Raw genomic sequence first — 18,156 nt, 5'->3', positions numbered from 1 at the left:
GCAAAAATCTCCCTTTTCCCCTTCATGTCGGCTTCATTGTTTCTCTATAATTTACATTTACCCTTTTGTAATCTATGCTGCGTACTCTTGCATGGTGGAAAGGTGATCGAAGGAATTAAATTAAACGACTGATGATATTCGATATATACTGTTCAGTCATTGTTTTGTTCTGTGTCTTACCATGCTGTGTGTAAAATCCAACAAATCATTTTAAATTGACCTCTGCATGTTGATAGCAATAGCCCTTAGACTTATATACCGCTTTATAGTGCTTTTACAGCCCTCTCTAAGCGGTTTACAGAATCAGCTTCTTGCCCCCAACAATCTGGGTCCTCATTTTACCCACCTCAGAAGGATGGAAGGCTGAGTTAATAGCAATAGCAAACTATATCCTATTTTCAGTTATCTGGAACTTTCTATTGTTTCATAATTTTCTCTTGTCCCAACAAGAATACCTCTGCCGAAGGTTCTTCACTCCACAATCCTTATGTAAACCCATTGCTTCTGATTATTTGGGATTATAATTATTGACTGATAAATATGCGTTTATCAATTTATCTTTTACATTTTGATGTAAAAGACTTTGCCTTATGGAATCTCCCTTGATCGGTGCTTTTTTAAATAAAACTTTGTGTAAATTGCTCAGATTCTAACTTGAGAAAACTTATGAGAGCTGCATAATAAATTAGATAATACTTGCAAATAGATTTATTTATCTATCTATCTATCTATCTATCTATCTATCTATCTATCTATCTATCTATCATCAGAGGATGTTTCAAAATTAAGTTGATAATCGAAATTAAGGGGGAAAGTGACCCAAAGCAAAATAACTTTAATAGAAATATTCCATATCAATGTCCCAAAGGTGCTGTTTTCAGGAGGCAACTGGACTTTCTGGTTTTTCTTTGAAGACATTTTGTTTCTCATCCAAGAAGCTTCTTCAGCTCTGACTGAATGGTGGAGAATGGAAGGATTTATATGAATGGTATGGGAGTAGGAATGGATTTCCAGAGGAAAAATGGCAGACTACAGGAACTATTTGCACTACTCAGGTGACCCTGAGGACACAGATAAACCTCCAGGTGACCTTAAACAACTGGCTAAAAGGATGCAAATGACCAGCTGTCTGCAAAGAGTATAAATATTTCCATTCCCCACCATCCTGTCAGAGCTGAAGAAGCTTCTTGGATGAGAAGCAAAATGTCTTCAAGAGAAAAAACAAGAAAGTCCAATTGCCTCCTGGAAAAGCACCTTTGGGACAAGCATAACCTGGATGACGGAGAATTTCTACAGACATTGCGTATCAGTGTTTCTCAACCTTTGCAACTTTAAGATGTGTGAACTTTAACACTCAGAATTTCCCAGCCAGCTATGCTTAAAGTTTCAAAGGTTGAGAAACACTACTGTATATTGTATAGTAATAGTAAGAAAGAAGTGGTACTTTGCAAAAAAAAATTTTGTTAATAATTTTATTGAAATTCTTAGTAATCACAGTAAAAACTAATGCAAATTAAACTAAAAGAAAGAAGAAAGGTGTCAGGTTTCGAGGTCGTCTCAAATAAATTGCATTTCAAACAAAGTCTTTGATGAAAAACTCCCATTTATTAAGCACAACATTCTAACTCCGACTCCATCGTAGCCAACACTTTGGGACTTCCTGACCCAAAACCCTCCCTTTCCTTTCCCCACTCCTCTGCACTCATTGGCCATCTTCCAAGTCACTCTACCCCTAATCTACTGCTCCAGCTCAAAGGAATTTCCCCCCTCCCATCCCATCTCCTAGGGGCTATTATGTCCAGGGAAAATAAGTAGGTGAAAAGTCAAACGTCCCTTTCCAGACGCCTCCGCTTCTCCTTCTTATGTCAGCACTAGAGTAAATGAAGCTTGAAGTGCTGACAAAAGGTGTAAAAAGTGCAGAAAAATAAAGGAAAAAAGAAGAGGAAAGGCAGCATCATGCCTTTTGCAGCCAACTGACCCTAACCCTAACTTTTTTGAATTCGCACACAGGACTCTTATTTAGACAAGCAGGTTAGACATGGTTTCTGTTTGAATCAAGAAAGGAGGTGGTGATTAATACTCAACAAGATCATTTGGGCTGGCTGAGGAATTGGTATTCCAGATTAATGAATCATATATCGGCGTTATGCGTTGGGGGGGAGGGCAGCTGCTGTGCTTCCCATAACGGCACAGCGGGGGACTCCTCTGAAGGGGTGCCGTGTGGATGCACTGCCCTTCTGCCATAGGGCTGAGCTGTTGGAGAACTCAGTCTTGTCTCGTGGAAATTTAGAATGAATGATGAAACTGCCCTAGCAGGCCAGGTTTGGGAAGCTCATGGTCTTCACTGCCTCTTGTTGGTTTGGGTTAGGAGTGGTGGTGGCACAGTGGTTAGAATGCAGTATTGCAGGCTGACTCTGCCCACTGCCAGGAGTTCGATTCTAATCGGCTCAAGATTGACTCAGCCTCCCATCCTTCCGAGGTCAGTAAATTTGAGGACCCAGATTGTTGGGGGCAAGATGCTGATTCTTTAAATCACTTAGAAAGGGCTGTAAAGCAGTGTGAAGCGGAATATAAGTCTAAGTGCTATTGCTACTAGACCCCTCCATTGGGAATGGGATATCCATGGAAGGAGAGTGGCAGGTTCTTAAATGATCCTGAGCAGATCATGGTCTCGTCGTATTTAATCTTATGGGTGTCGTTCTCGTGCTTTCAGGCCAAGAATCTGCGAACGGAAGCGGTGTAGAAATCTAACAAAGACACAGGACAGCCCAGCTACTAATCTAGTGCAGGGGTCAGCAACCTTAAACACTCAAAGAGCCATTTGGACCCGTTTCCCACAGAAAAGAAAACTCTGGGAGCCACAAAACCCTTCCAGTGCCTAACTTATTTCCTGAGCGGCCAGAAAACTACCCTGTTTCCCCGAAAATAAGACATCCCTTGATAATAAGCCCAATTGGGCTTTTGAGCGCATGTGTTAAAATAAGCCTCCCTCCGAAAATAAGCCCTCCCCGAAAATATTTAAACGCAGAGCTGGAATCAGGTAAGGCGGCAAGAGGAGCCCCAAAATAATAAGACCTCCACGAAAATAAGGCCAAGCGCTTATTTCAGGGTTCAAAAAAATATAAGACGGGATCTTATTTTCGGGGAAACACGGTAGTATATGTAGTTGAATTAAGCATTGTGTTTTCTTCTGAAACTTTTCTTTTCTTGGATTTATCCATGGTTGGCCTACCGGGGGTTGAAAACCTCAATTAATCACGTGCCAGCGAGTGTCACACATTGGCGGTTGTGATTCATATTTTGAGGGACAGGGAGCCGCAGCAGAGAAAGAGCCATATGCGGCTCCAGAGCCACAGGTTGCTGACCCCTGATCTAGTGGATCCCTAATGCTTTGTAAGAAGGGAGCGGGATTTCCAGGAATAGTATCCATAGGGCTTTTCCTGTCGATGCAGTTGAAGTGATTAGCACCTTTTTGTTACCTATCCCACCGGTAACAATTCTGGAACTCAAAGTAACAAGCTGGTTCGTACTGTAAAACAGCTCCCTCTTAATAACCTCATGACAAAATCATTACAAGATAGAAAAGCCGACTGAGGGTTTATTTCAAGGGCAAAGAATCCTTTGCTTGAATGCTGGCACTGAAGCGGTCCATTGTCAGGCTCGCTAGCTTCAGCAAAATGTTTTTTCCTTTTGAGAAATTCCTCCTTTTGCGTAATTAAAATTAATTAAAATAATTAATTAAAATTAAATAAAAGGCTGAACAGCAGGAACTGTGAGAGGGATCTTGGAGTCTTAGTGGACAACCAGCTAAACATGAGCCAGCAGTGTGTGGCAGCAGCCAAAAAAGCCAATGCAATCCTAAACTGCATTAACAGAGGGATACAATCAAGATCAAGTGAGATATTAATACCCCTCTATAAAGCCTTAGTAAGACCACACCTAGAGTACTGCATCCAGTTTTGGTCACCACACTATAAAAAAAGATGTTGAGACTCTAGAAAAGTGCAGAGGAGAGGAACCAGGATGATCTTTAGACTGGAGACTAAAACATATGAAGAACGATTGCAAGAACTGGGCATGGCTAGTCTAGTGAAGAGAAGGACCAGGGGAGACATGATAGCAGTCTTCCAATATTTGAGGGGCCGCTACAGAGAGGAGGGGGTCAAGCTATTTTCCAAAGCACCTGAAGGCCAGACAAGGAATAATGGATGGAAACTGACCAAGGAGAGATTCAACCTAGAAGGGGAACTTTCTGACAGTGAGAACCATCCACCAATGGAACAGAAGTTGCCTTCAGAAGTTGTGGGAGCTTCATCACTTGAGACTTTCAAGAAGAGATTGGACTGCCATTTGTCAGAAATGGTGTAGGGTAGGGTGGATTTGATTTAAATCGAGTTGATTTAAATCACAATTTAAATCATGATTTAAATCACTAGTAAAAAGGCTTGATTTAAATCAACTTGATTTAAATCATAATTTTTAAAGAGCAACTGTCATCTCTGCTACTCCTTTGACCCACTGTTGACTCACCGATAGTCCCAGTGTTGCAGAATATACAGCCTCATGCTACATAACTAAGCTCCATTTCATGCTGAATAAACTAAATTGTTTATGTATCTTAAATAGAAAACGATAGATTTTTACCCCGAAAGTTTTTTATTAAACTAAATCCGATAAAAATAAAAAAAATCCGATTTAAATAAAAAAAATCTGATTTTTTTTATTTTTTTAAAAAAATCATTGATTTTTATCCACCCTGGTGTAGCGCCTCCTGCTTGAGTGGACGGTTGGACTAGATGACCTATAAGGTCCTTCCAACTCTGTTAATCTGTTAATCTATTAATTATTACTGGTAAAAGTCTTGGACATCTCACTGCCTTGGTTTCATGGAGTACTTGGTGCTTAGTGGGCGAATTGTGTGGAAACATTGGGTTTGGTTGGCTGAGTTTTCACATGAAGACATGTAAATATGGTGGCTGGTGCAAGAAGCAACTTGTGCCAAGTTTTAGGGTGGTTGGTTTGACTCTTCTTGTTTAATGTGAAGCCAGCTTTTGTGGGCTGCAAATTGACAAGCTTTCAGCGATGGCTTCTGAACTTGGGCCAAGAAACAAGCAGGTCTGGAGCTTCGTGGGTAGAAACAAAGGGAGACCTGGCCAGGTCATGGAGTGGAATTTGAGGGCTTCTCTCTGTAGGCTGGCGGAGAGCACAAAGCAAGGAAGCAGGTATCTATGGAGATTCTCAGTCATCCAGGTCATGGTTGTCTCAAAGGTGCTTTTTCTTCAAGAAGCAACTGGACTTTCTAGTTTTTCTTTGAAGACATTTCGCTTCTCATCCAAGAAGCTTCTTCAGCTCTGACTGGATGGTGAGGAATGGGAGGATTTATACTCCTTGCATACAGCTGAACTGTCAGGTTTTCAGGCCGTCTTCAAATAAACTGCGTCTCAAACAAAGTCTTTTTTGAAACAAACTTCCATTTTATTTAGCACGGCAACTTTTACACTGACTCCATGCAGCCAGCACTGAGGTGCTGACCCAAAATCCTCCTGTTCCTTCCCCCACTCCTCTGCATTCATTGGCCATCTTCCCAATCATTCACCCCTGTTCTACTGCTCCAACTCAAAGAATTTCCCCCCTCCCATCCATCTCCTAGGGGACATTATCTCCAGCTAAAATAACTAGGTGAAAGGCATCCATCCCGTTGCAGACACTTGTGTTCTCCTTCTCATGTCAGCACTAGGATAAATGCATCTTGACATGCTGACATGGACATTTGCATTCTTTTAGCGGGTCGTTAAAAGAGGCCAACTATGTCAAAATTGAACAGCCCCCTCTCAACAGAAGGGGAGGGATACGACATCATCTATCTCCAGTCCACAACACGGTCCTTTCAACAGTTCCAAGAAGGCTCCACACCCATTTGCACCAGTCAGGTGACCCTGAGGACACAGATAAACCTCCAGGTGGCCTCAACGACCCTCTAAAAGGATGCAAATGTCCAGCTGTCTGCAAGGAGTATAAATCCTTCCATTCCCCACCATTCAGTCAGAACTGAAGAAGATTCTTGGATGAGTAGCGAAACGTCTTCAAAGAAAAAAAAAAACAAGAAAGTCCAGTTGTCTCTTGGACAAAAAAAAAGCACCTTTGGAACAAGGAAGCAGGTACTTCCTGAAAATGTGTGCTGATGGATGTCTGACTTCCTTGGCAACGGGGAGCGCAAGGTTGATGAAGCTCATCCGCAATTTGCATTTCAAGGCTGGAAAGCCTTCTGGTTTTTCTGCCGAGGCCGACGGATCTATCTTAAAAGACTTTGCAAAGCTCCATTGGGGAGATGTAAATGTCTAAATTAAATGTTTGTTTAATTTATATTGCCACCTATTCGCCCATGGCGACTCAAGGCGGCTTACAGAATAAAAGACCACATTTAAAACAATAAAAACTAACAAAAAGAATCAAATAAATTACCGTATTTTTCAGAGTATAAGATGCACCTTTTCCCTCCAGAAAAAGAGGGTGAAAATCTGGGTGCGTCTTATACTCCGAATGTAGCCCCGCCCAGCTTCTTAAACGGAGGTTTCAGAGGCTGAAAAAAGCATCAGAAAAGAAGCTTCAGAAAAGAAGCCCCCAAACAGAGCTTCAGAGGCTTTTTTTCTGAAGCTGGTTCGGAGGCTTTCAGAGGCAGGAAAAAAATTTTTTTTTCTGAAATGGAGTTTCAAAAGTTTCAGAGGCAGAAAAAAAGGCAAAAAAAAAAAAAAAAAAGCAAGGCACAGAGCTCACAACCAAGGGCCCTGTTACTAAAATTTACCTCTGGGAACAGCTGATTGGGGGTATTCCCGGAGGCTGATCCACCTGCCAATCAGCTTTTTTCTTATTTTCCTCCCCAAAAACTAAGGTGCGTTTTATACTCCAAAAAACACGATAATATAGTACAATATAACAAAATCACCCCCCCACCTCCTGCCCCCCCACCCCAGTGACAGCACATCACATGAGCCATTTATGGGCTCTGACCTGCTCCGGGTTCCCCAGGCCCACTGGCAGAAGCAGGTCTTCAGTGCCTTCCGGAAGAGTGTCAGAGTGGGGGCCATTCTAATCTCTGGGGAAATGATGTTCCAGAGAGAGGGAGCCACCACGGAGGAGGCCCTTCTTCTGGGTCCCCCAGCATTCCCTGCCTCCCCGCTCTGATGGGTCGGGTAGATGTGACCGGCAAGAGACGGTCCCTCAGATAACCTGGTCCCAAGCCATGAAGGGCTTTAAAGGTGACAACCAGCACCTTGAATTGCACCCGGAAACAAATCGGCAGCCAATGCAGCTCCCGCAGGAGAAGTGATAAATGTGCACACCGGAGTCTGCACAAAACCATGCGGGCCGCTGCAGTTGCACTTTTTAGGTACTTTAAGAAAAAGTACTTTTGGAAACTGACCTTCGCACGGCAAGCGTGGGAATGCACGTTTCCAGAGTTTTAGCCCGAGGATGCTTGGATGTTGGCAAAGTACAATTGGAGGTGTCTTTGAAATCACACGCAGGTAATGCTTGCTTAACGTCCACTTGTTCAGGGACATTTTTAAGTTATGCTGGTGTTGGCCAAGAGGCACTTACGATGGGTCCTTGTGGTTGTGGGCACTGTAGTGTCCCACGGTCACGTGATCGTCATTTGTGACCTTCCTGCCAGCTTCCGACAAGCAAAGTCAATGGGGAAGGTTGCCGTTGGAACTGCAATACGTAACATCACATTTTAGGACTGCATCGCTTAATGACTGAGTTGTGATCCTAATTACAGACAGTAAGTGAGAGCTGCCTGTATTGCTGCAAGCCTAATGCCTCCCCCCATTATTTTCTTCATATTTAGGATAATCGTAGGCATTTATATCCCAAGAATCCAGGAACCTCTGGAAACTAATGCAGTCGCCAAATACCTGAGGGAGCATTTGAATTTTCTAGTTTGATTCTGATTTCTTTGACTAGCTATAACATCAGCCCCAAAGAGCTTTAAAATCTTGACAGCATTGATTTCCAGAGTGCTAATTGTATCCTGTGGGTTCTTTCCTTCCAACAGATTTTGTTACGCCTGCCATATGTTATTCTCGGAAGTCTCTTATCCAAAGAAGCATTTCCTATTTAGCTCAGACTCTTAAGTGCAGATATCTATATATGAGTTAGTATCACGTATCAAACCGTGATTTAGTGAGCAATTCCCCGTTTGCTGGATCCTATACAATATCCTGGCCTAAGCCGGCAAACCGTATTGAGCATGTTGTGTGAATTTGTGTTTGTAGCCTAAGTTTCCATTTTCTTAACATGTGGGGCCCTCAAATTAGGTACTGTGTAGGAAAAATAGGCCCTGTTTTGTCCAGAGACCTGTCTCTGTAGACTTCTAGTTTTTGTGTCTTAAGAGCTTGTTCCTCAAAAGCTAGAAACTTGTCATGTTGAATATACACCCGGTCATCAGAGCATGTGACATGATAGGCAATGCGCTGGCTCTTTTCTAGCAACCTATTAAGTTGTCTTGCTTAATCACACTGTACTTAATAAACCACATCAGTTGCGGTCACATAACATTAAGGCTTTACATCACCGCTTTATTTTCCACCTTGGTTTTAAGTTCTACTATTATTCCTTAAGATACAAACAAGGAAAACACATCATAGTTTTAATTTGAGCCAGCCACTGGCTAGGTAATGCGGCCATATCTGTTTTTGATCTTCAAAGCTCTGCTGAGTTTCTTCACCTGAAAGCAGCTATTAGAACAGAAGGTCAGCAGCACCCGGTGCCCTCACCTGTTCAACTTGTCTGTCTGGCTAGGTTCCTATCCCCTGGGCCCTTTTTTGGCTGGGCCTGGGATGGTTCACTCACAGCCTCCGTGCTCATCCTTCACGCCACAGAGGGCTCTTTCACCAGGCCTCACTTAAAGCACAAGGCAAGAGATAGCTTCACCCAGTGGCTCTGCTGCGTGTGTGTGTGTGTGTCTGTGTGACACATTTGCTAATTTGAAAATAGTGACAGTTAGTACAAGGAGTAACGCTGAGGAACAGCTGCAGCCCAGCCACCAGTCAGATAAAAGGAAACCGAGTCCGGCCTAGAACTGCAGCCAGAGAAAGCGCCTCGGGCAAGACCCTCTGCAGTTCTTGCGAAGGGAGGGGAAGCACATTCAGAAGAAGAAGATGCGGCTACAGATGGTCCTCATCTTATGACCACAATTGGGACCTAGGTTTTGGTCACCTAGCACATGTGAATGGACCCAATTTTAGGACACTTTTTTTTATTGTGGTCATTAAGCAAATCACCACCGTTGTTAAGTGAACACAATAATTAAGTGAATCTATTTATTGTTTATTTATTGGTTCGATTTATATGCTGCCCTTCTCCGGAGACTCAGGGCGGCTTACAATGCGTTAAGCAATAGTCTTCATACTTTTGTATATACCTGCTTAGTAGGGCTTTTGGCCCCCCTAAGCGGTGTTCTTTTTTATACAAAGTCAGTTTATTGCCCCCACAATCCGGGTCCTCATTTTACCTAGCTTGGAAGGATGGAAGGCTGAGTTAACCTTGAGCCTGGTGAGAATTGAACTTGCAGGAATTGCAGGCAGCTGGCAGCTAAGTGCTATTTAACAGCACTTTAGTCCTCTGCACCACCAAGGCTCCAATCTGGTAGTGCAACAGTTGTAATACTTTGAGGACAGATCATGTCATTTTCCCCTGAGACCATCATCAATCTGAACTGTTGTTAAACGAGTGGTCGTACATCAAGGATTACCTGTATTAGGTAAAGGTTCCCCTCACACATCTGTGCTAGTCGTTCCCGACTCTAGGGGGCGGTGCTCATCTCCGTTTCAAAGCCGAAGAGCCAGCGCTGTCCGAAGACGTCTCCGTGGACATGTGGCTGGCATGACTCAATGCCAAAGGTGCACGGAACGCTGTTACCTTCCCACCAAAGGTGGTCCCTATTTTTCTACTTGCATTTTTTACCTTCTTTCAAACTGCTAGGTTGGCAGAAGCTGGGACAAGTAACGGGAGCTCACCCCATTACGTGCCACTAGGGATTCGAACTGTTGAACTGCCAAAATTTCGATCGACAAGCTCAGCATCTTAGCCACTGAGCCACCGCGTTACCTGTTTTTTGTTTTTTTTTTGATTTATATGCCGCCCTTCTCCGGAGACTCAGGGCGGCTTACAAGGCATTAAGCAATAGCCTTCATACTTTTGTATATTTATACAAAGTCAGCTTATTGCCCCCACAATCTGGGTCCTCATTTTACCTACCTTAGAAAGGATGGAAGGCTGAGTCAACCTTGAGCCTGGTGAGATTCGAACCCTGCAGTAATTGCAGGCAGCTGGATGTTAAATGCTGCCTTTAACAGTACCTTTAACCTGTATTACCAGTAAAACTAGTAGCATCCATGGCTTTGGTTTCTCGTCCAGACTACCTTGAAGAGTTGACACTGATTTTGTACATCTGAATGCCCTTCCTCTCTGCCCCCCTTTATGTTCACGAGAATTAAGGGGGGGGGCTTGCCCGAGACACTTTCTCGGATAACAATTCTGGTCCAAACTTGGGTTCCTTTTATCCCACCGTCGCCCTGGTTGCTGCGCTTCTTCCTCCCGTCGGTCACGTTGATTCCTCCTTCCCATCGCATCGGGGCATCGCATCAGCCGTTTAACGGGCTGGGAAGAAAGGCAGCCGGGGCCGATCCCGGCGCTTAGTTCAGCCGGCCGGACGCCTCGCAACGAACCCCGAAACCGGTCGCAAGGAAACAAAAAAACCCCGGTTGAATTCGGGGAACGGGGATGCGGTGCGAATTAAAAGACCCCCGGAGAAGAAGAAACGGCCGCCGCCGCGATGCAGACGGGCAGCAAAGCAGCCTTTGACTCCGACGTCGCCGGCTTCCCTTCTCGAGAGTTTGGCGAAGTAGGGAGAAGCGGCAGGAGGAGGAAGCGCCGGGCCGGCTTCCCACGAGGCCCGCGTGGCTTTTGCAGAGGGCCGAAGAAACAAGCAGCATCCCCGGCAACGGGGCGGATCTCCGCTCGGCTCGCCCGTCTGCGGCGCACAGGTGGGGCGCCGCTTCACCCCCCCCCCCACCCACTCGCGGGAGCGCGCCTGGCCCGCAAGGCGGCCGGCGGAAGGGAGGAGCTGGAGGGGTGGGGGGGGGGGGAGGAGGGCGCGTCCCCGCGCGGCAAAGATGGCGCGCCCCGTCGGGAGCGCGCGCAACCCCAGCCGGCTCTTCCCCCGCGCCAGCCAATGGCGGCGAGCACGTCGGGCAAAAGGGAGGCGCGGCCGGGCGGCCCCGGGCTCCGTCCCCAGCGCGCGCCTCGGAGCGGCAAGGCGGAGGAGCTCCCTTGCGCGCAGGCGAGGGGCCCCGTCACTGCTCGCCAAGCCGCCGGCGCCATGGCCACCCTCAGGTAGGTGGGCTGCCCCTCAGCCAGGCTTCCTTTCCCGCTGCCCGAGGAGAGGAGAGCGCCGGGATAGCCACCCTCTCCCCGATAGCCGCTAACTAACTTGGCGGGACTTGCGCCGCCTCAGCGCTCCGCAGGCGTGGTGGGGAGAGGAGGGAGAGGAAGGCAGCCGCCGCCGCCGCCGCCGCATCCCCTGCAAAGCCGAAGGGAGCGTGTGGCTCCATCCGCCTCCCTCTGCCCCGGCTCTTTGGGCAGCAGCCTCCCTCCGGTCGAGGCGCTTTACTGAATCGGGGAAAGGGGGGGAAAAGCTTTCTCGGCTCCCAAGTTTCCCTGCTCTGGATCCCAAATGCTCGGGGTGGCTCTTAAACAAGAGCCTTGGTAGCACAGGGGTTTAAGGCACCCTGTTATTAAGCTGGTTATTAAGACCAGCCGCCTGCCATTACTGCAGGGGTTCGAATCTCTCCAAGGCTCAAGGTGGACTCAGCCTTCCATCCTTTCTAAAGTGGGTAAAATGAGGACCCAGTTTGTGGGGGCAATAAGCTGACTTTGTATAAATATACAAAAAGGATGAAGGCTGTTGCTGAGCGCATTGTAAGCCGCCCTGAGTCTCCGGAGAAGGGCGGCATATAAATCAAATTTTTAAAAAAAAAAAAAAATGCAGGAGAGAGAGAGAATGAATCTGCCCGGAATGCCCGGGACTCGGCGTCGGTTTTAACTGGGGTGCCTGATCCTCTTTTTCCCACGGATCCAAACCCCCCTCCCCTTTTTTTTTTCTTCCCACCCTTCCTAAAGATTTTGGGAAGCCGTGCGCTGCAGCGATAAGTAGGCAAGCCGTTTGGAAAGCGGTCTGGCGGCTGATTAACAGTGGCTTGCTTTTATCTCCAGCCCGCTTAAGGGGAAGAAAAAAAAAGTCCGGATCTTAAAAAAAAAACAAAAAACCTCAGACCTGCCTGGATCTGGATCTGGATCGCGCATCTCGCCATCCGAGAGTTCTTTTTTTAAGCTGTAGGATGGTCGATTTAAAGCCGGGCTCGGCCCGCGGCTTGGATTCTCCTCCTCCTCCTCCTCCTCCTCCTAACCCGTTTAAAGGTCTATATAAAGTTTTCTGCCTCGATCATGCTGTTTTCCAGCCGATCTTTTTGGAGAACTTGTTCCGATCCTGTGGGTTTTCTCTGACCCTCTAGGCCAGTGTTTCTCAACCTTGGAAGCTTGAAGATGGGTGGACTTCAACTCCCAGAATCCCCCAGCCAGCAGAGCTGGCTGGGGGATTTTGGGAGTTGAAGTCCACCCATCTTCAAGCTACCAAGGTTGAGAAACACTGCTCTAGGCTAAGGGAATAAAATCGTGCCCAAAAACAGGGCAGGAAGAATTGTCTCGGCAATCTAATGGAGATGGATTTTGAAACCTTTGCCCGGATCCAATGCAAAAAAAAAGTACGGGGCGAATTTGGCCCGGTTTCCTTTGGAAAAGGCATTTGCCAGGTATCGTTTTAGGCAAGGATGGGGATTGCGCCATGCTGTTCTTGCAACACAAAGCTTAAGGCAAGAGGGCCTCCAATGGCAGGCAGGACAATACGGAAGAAGGGGCTCTTTCTGACCTTTGATCATCAGGAGCCCTTTCAAGGCATTGAAGGTTGGGGGTCTGGCCTTTGCCAAACCCCAAATTGCTCCGTGCATGGAGCAATTGGCTCCGTAGCCTGCGTGGATCCATAATCTGTCTGGATTAAGAGAGCCAAGCCAATGGGGGGTTTGTAAACAAATGCTTTTAAATTGAAGTTTGAGATTCATGGATTCCACCAAGTCAACGCAGTCCTTCAGATTCAATCCGGAAGAGCTGGTAACCCAAATCCAGGGGTGAAATCCAGCAGGTTCTGACAGGTTCTGGAAAACCGGTAGCGGAAATTTTGAGTAGTTCAGAGAACCGGAAAATACCACCTCTGGCTGGCCCCAGAGTGGGGTGGGAATGGAGATTTGGCAATATCCTTCCCCCAGGAGTGGGGAGGGAATTTAATTAATTTAATTTAATTAACTCAATTTATATGCTGCCCCTCTCCGAAGACTCAGGGCAGAATGGGGATTTTGCAGTATCCTTCCCCTGGAGTGGGATGGGAATGGAGATTTTGCAATACCCTTCCCCCAGGAGTGGGGAGGGAATGGAAATTTTACGGTATTCTTCCCCTGCCACGCCCACCATGCCACGCCCACAGAACCAATAGTAAAAAAAAATGGATTTCACCACTGCCCAAATCCACCAATACAGAATCTGCCTGGAACGTAATTCATCCACACTTCTTATCAAATCTGAAGTTTGAAATAACCTGAGTTGGGTACAGAGTTGTAGAAATTGCTGATGGATAAGATGTTCCCTTTTTTTTAACCAAGCGGGGTTTTGCTGTGACAGCAATAACATTGGATGTCTCAAAATATTTTTCTGTGTTTAATGTTCTGCTACAATTGCAAAGGATTGCAAGTAAGACTTTCAACATAGTTCTGAAATAACAGATATTTCAGATATCAGAGTAACCAATTTATATACCAATAGGTCCAGTACATTCAGGGTAGTTTAGCTGAAATTCTTTAGACTTTACAACAATTGTGAAGATCTGTGAACTCTTAAGTATAAACCACATTGCATAGTGAGCTTCATGGCTGAACATTGATTTTCCGGTTTTCCAAGTTTATTTACAAGACTTATATATCACTGGAGTCAAAGCCAGCTCTTGAGTAGTGAACATACCTTGTTTGCATAAATAAAGCTGAAATGTGCCAGTAATATTCTTGTCTTCTCAGAAGACTCTTAATTTATTTTGGTAATGAGATGTCTCAACTTTTTGAGAGCTGATTGCAGGCTTGAATTTTGGCACTAGTCAAGACCAGAGTAAAAAAATCTTTGAAATTACTGGTGGGAAAGGCATGATATTTGAAAATGAGCTCAGTCTTTCTGTTTGCCAGTCTCGTGGAAAATAACAGTTTCATTGCAGCTCAGCCTACACGAGGCTATCCTCTTGAAATTTCTAGAATGGTCTTCTCTAGAAACCTGATCTTCAGATCTGGGTGGTAGACCTGGTGGTGCAGGGGTCTCCAGTCATGGCAACTTTAAGCCTGGTGGACTTCAACTCCCAGAATTCCCCAGCCAGCCACTGGGGAATTCTGGGAGTTGAAGCCCTCCAGGCTTAAAGTTGTCAATAGTTAGAATAGAATAGAATAGAATAGAATAGAATAGAATTTTTTATTGGCCAAGTGTGGTTGGACACACAAGGAATTTGTTTTGGTGCATATGCTCTCAGTGTACATAAAAGAAAAGATACATTCATCAATAAGGTACAACACTTAATGATAGTCATAGGGTACAAATAAGCAATCCGGAAACAACATCAATATAAATTGTAAGGATACCAGCAACAAGGTTATAGTCATACAGTCATAAGTGGGAGGAGATGGGTGGTGGGAACGATGAGAAATTGATAGTAGTGCAGACTTAGTAAATAGTTTGACGGTGTTGAGGGAATTATTTATTTAACAGAGTGATGGCGTTCGGGAAAAAAATGTTCTTGTGTCTAGTTGTTCTGGTGTGCAGTGCTCTATAGCATCGTTTTGAGGGTAGGAGTTGAAACAGTTTATGTCCAGGATGCGAAGGGTCTGTAAATATTTTCACAGCCCTCTTTGACTCGTGCAGTATACAGGTCCTCAATTGAAAGGCAGGTTGGTAGCCATTGTTTTTTCTGCAGATCTAATTATCCCTTGAAGTCTGTGTCTGTCTTGTTGGGTTGCAGAACCAAACCAGACAGTTATAGAGGTGCAGATGTCAGACTCAATAAGGTTGGAGACCCCTGGTGAGCTTAACTTGAAGGAGACAATATCCCATGTGAACATTATTTTATAAACTTGGGACTAGCCTTGTGACATGGAAGCATCTGCTTAAAGAGTTACAGCTGCAATCGTTTATTGTGATACATTTCTGTTACCAGTTGATAATTTCCATGATCCTATTTGCCTGTAGTGAGATAAGTCAGCAGACTTGTTCATCATCATCAAATAAATCTGCACCCACCTTTTTTTTTCTTTTCTTTTTTTTACAAAAAGGATTTTTAATCTTGGATATTTTTTAAATTTACTTTTTAAAATTTTTAAATGCTTAAAAAATTTAAATTTAAAATTTTAAAATTATATATATATATATATCAATGTCAGATAAAAAAAACAACACAGGGCTCATTTGGTTGGTAAAATCTAGGCATTGGTATCTGAACAGGGCCAGTGTGATTTCCTAAAATGTTGATTCAGTTGGAGAAAGAGACCTTTGGGTTCCATTTCAGATGCCAAAAGTTTTGGGCTTCCTTTGAAAAAAGATTGTAATCTTTTATTAACCGGAGCCAAAATAAACCATTAAGAATGTCAGCTTCCCCCCTCTCCCCAACTCAGACAAATACACACTTTTCAGCTCTTAATTTTAGTTAGTATTAATTTATAAGCTAGAGATGAATCATAAAACACATTTTATCCAGAAAGGCCGGCATAAAAATTTCGTTTATCCTAATGGAAATCAGTGGTCAATGAAGGCAAAGGCTGTAAGTCAGGACTGTGAAACTCGCGGCCCCCGGGCCCGATGCGTCATGTGCTGGCCACGCCCATACCTGGTTTAGCAAAAGGGGAAAAAAGTCACGGTACGTCATGTGACGACGCCGTGACGACGCGAGTTTGACACCCCTGCTATAAGTGAATTCTACCTAGCAAGAACAGTCAAGTTCTACTCCCACCAATTAAACAAATATTAGAGATTGAATGGGGAAAGCACGTGCTCCATCCATGGCTCCTTTAAAAACGCATAGCTTTTGGGCCTGTCGCTATGCTGATAGGTATTTACTCAACATATCTCAAGGCCAGAAAAAGTTAGCTTGCGGGAATTGATCAACAAAACTTTGATCGAATGTTTGCTTTCCAGCAAACGGAGTGAATTTAAATGTTCCTCAGGCATCTACAGAAGGACAGCTGGTGCCCCACAAACTTGCTTTTTTTCCCCTTTGGTTTTTTTTTTTTTAAAAAAAATCTGGATTACAGATAAAGCAGCTTGAGCTATCTTCGTGACTTTTCAAGTGTGCCTCTTGATAAAATAACATTTGAGGATTTCAAAAGCCACTTAGCTGCTGTGACCTCTGTGCTGTCTGTGCTTTTTATACAAACACACAGAAAGGCTTAAAAACAAATCTGTGAAAGGTCTTGATTGATCTCTGTTTGGGCGTTGTGGTTTAGGTCATTAATTAATCCTGACTTCAAAGGGGGGTGGGGAGAGAAAGGTTTTGCAGTCTCAAAGTGGTGTGAGCTTGTATAGGTAGTCCTCAACTTAGAACCACAATTGAGCCCAAAATTCCTCCTGCTAAGTGAAACAGTTGGTTTGCACCATCTTTCTTGCCTCGGATGTGAAGCGAATCACTGCAGTGTTAAGTGAATCTGTTTTCCCTCATTGACTTTGCTTGTCAAGAGGATCACAAAAGGGCATCGACCGTCATGAATATCGAGCCAGTTGCCAAGCATCTGAATTTTGATCATGTGACCAGGAAGGTGTCGCAATGGTTGTTAAGTGTGAAAGACGATCCTAAGAGCCGTAGTAGCGCAGTGGTTAGAACGATATATTGTAGTCTGACTCTGCCGACTGGCAGCAGTTCGAATCTCACCAGGCTCAAAGTTGACTTAACCTTCCATCATTCGGAGGTCAGTCAAATGAGGACCCCGATAGTTGTGGGCAAGAGGCTGACTCTGTAAACCGCTTAGAGGGGGCTGCAAAGCACTGTGAAGCGGTATATAAGTCTTAAGTGCTGTTGCTCTAAGTCACTTTTTTCAGTGCCACTGTAACTTCGAACCGTCACTAAATGAACTGTTGTAAGTTGAGGATTTATAATTTCCCCTGCAGTTTGCAAAATGAAGTAACTTGAAGAACTTTATCTTGCAGTGAAAATGTCCTCTTTGGAATGGGAAACCCTCTCCTCGACATCTGTGCTGTGGTGGACAAAGATTTCCTTGACAAGTAAGTCTTGAAACAGTTTCCACATCTAAAACACTTTGGCTAGTTAAGGAGAGCACTTGGGGTAATACTTAAACCAGAGGTCTTCAAACTTGACAGCTTTAAGACTTGTGGACTTCAACTCCCAGAATTCTGGCTCCCAGCATAGCTGGCTGGAGAATTCTAAGAGTTGAAGTCCACAAGTCTTAAAGCTGTCAAGTTTGAAGACCTCTGACTTAAATATTCTGCTCCCTTCTCTTGGGGTAGATCTGGCTTTCTTTAATGCACCCCAGTAATGTATTAACATGTACAATTTGACTTAGATTTCTATTTCTGTGCAATATGCCAGAAATGTTCTCTCGCTGAAGGCAACCAAAATTATAATGCAGTGGGGTGTACACCATCACATGACTCAAGGATGCCGCAACCATCGTAAATACATACTGGTTTGCCAAGCACCCGAATTTTGACCATGGGTCTGTGGGGATAGTGCTGTAGTCTTCAAGTGCAAGGGCTGGTTTTGAGTCCCTTGTTTTCAGTGCCATTGCAGCTTTGATTGGTCACTTATACGAATGGTTATAAGTCAAGGACCTCCTGCAGTTTCCTAGCCATCTGCATCTATTTTACTTCTCAAGTTCTGTTTTACTTCTCAAACCTCAACTCAAGTTCCTCTGCTCAAAAACTCTAAAAAGAACCCAGAAGTTAGTAACTCTGGGCTGCTCCTGTTTTATACTTCTTAACCAGAATAAAATGGTGTCTTGTATTAAAAAA

The 18,156-nt window shown here is 44.6% G+C and overlaps 1 protein-coding gene across 2 annotated transcripts in view; it reads left to right on the top strand.

Annotated features, from left to right (window-relative positions):
* Nucleotides 1–18,156, top strand: part of ADK (adenosine kinase) — a 256,903-nt gene that overhangs the window by 12,053 nt on the left and 226,694 nt on the right. The window contains exons 1-2 of one of the 2 annotated variants that reach the window (XM_034435404.3): nucleotides 11,178–11,394; nucleotides 17,335–17,409. In XM_034435404.3, the coding sequence (XP_034291295.2) occupies nucleotides 11,234–11,394; nucleotides 17,335–17,409 (236 nt within the window). In that variant the 5' untranslated portion in view covers nucleotides 11,178–11,233. Of the gene's footprint in view, nucleotides 1–11,177; nucleotides 11,395–17,334; nucleotides 17,410–18,156 lie in introns of those variants that run through there. The other variant, XM_034435402.3, reaches the window with a different exon arrangement.

The sequence above is a fragment of the Pantherophis guttatus genome, chromosome 6 (genome assembly GCF_059756535.1).
Source record: "Pantherophis guttatus breed Tessera chromosome 6, ASM5975653v1, whole genome shotgun sequence".
NCBI classification, from domain to species: Eukaryota; Metazoa; Chordata; class Lepidosauria; order Squamata; family Colubridae; genus Pantherophis; species Pantherophis guttatus.
This window is presented reverse-complemented; position numbering and strand designations above follow the sequence as displayed.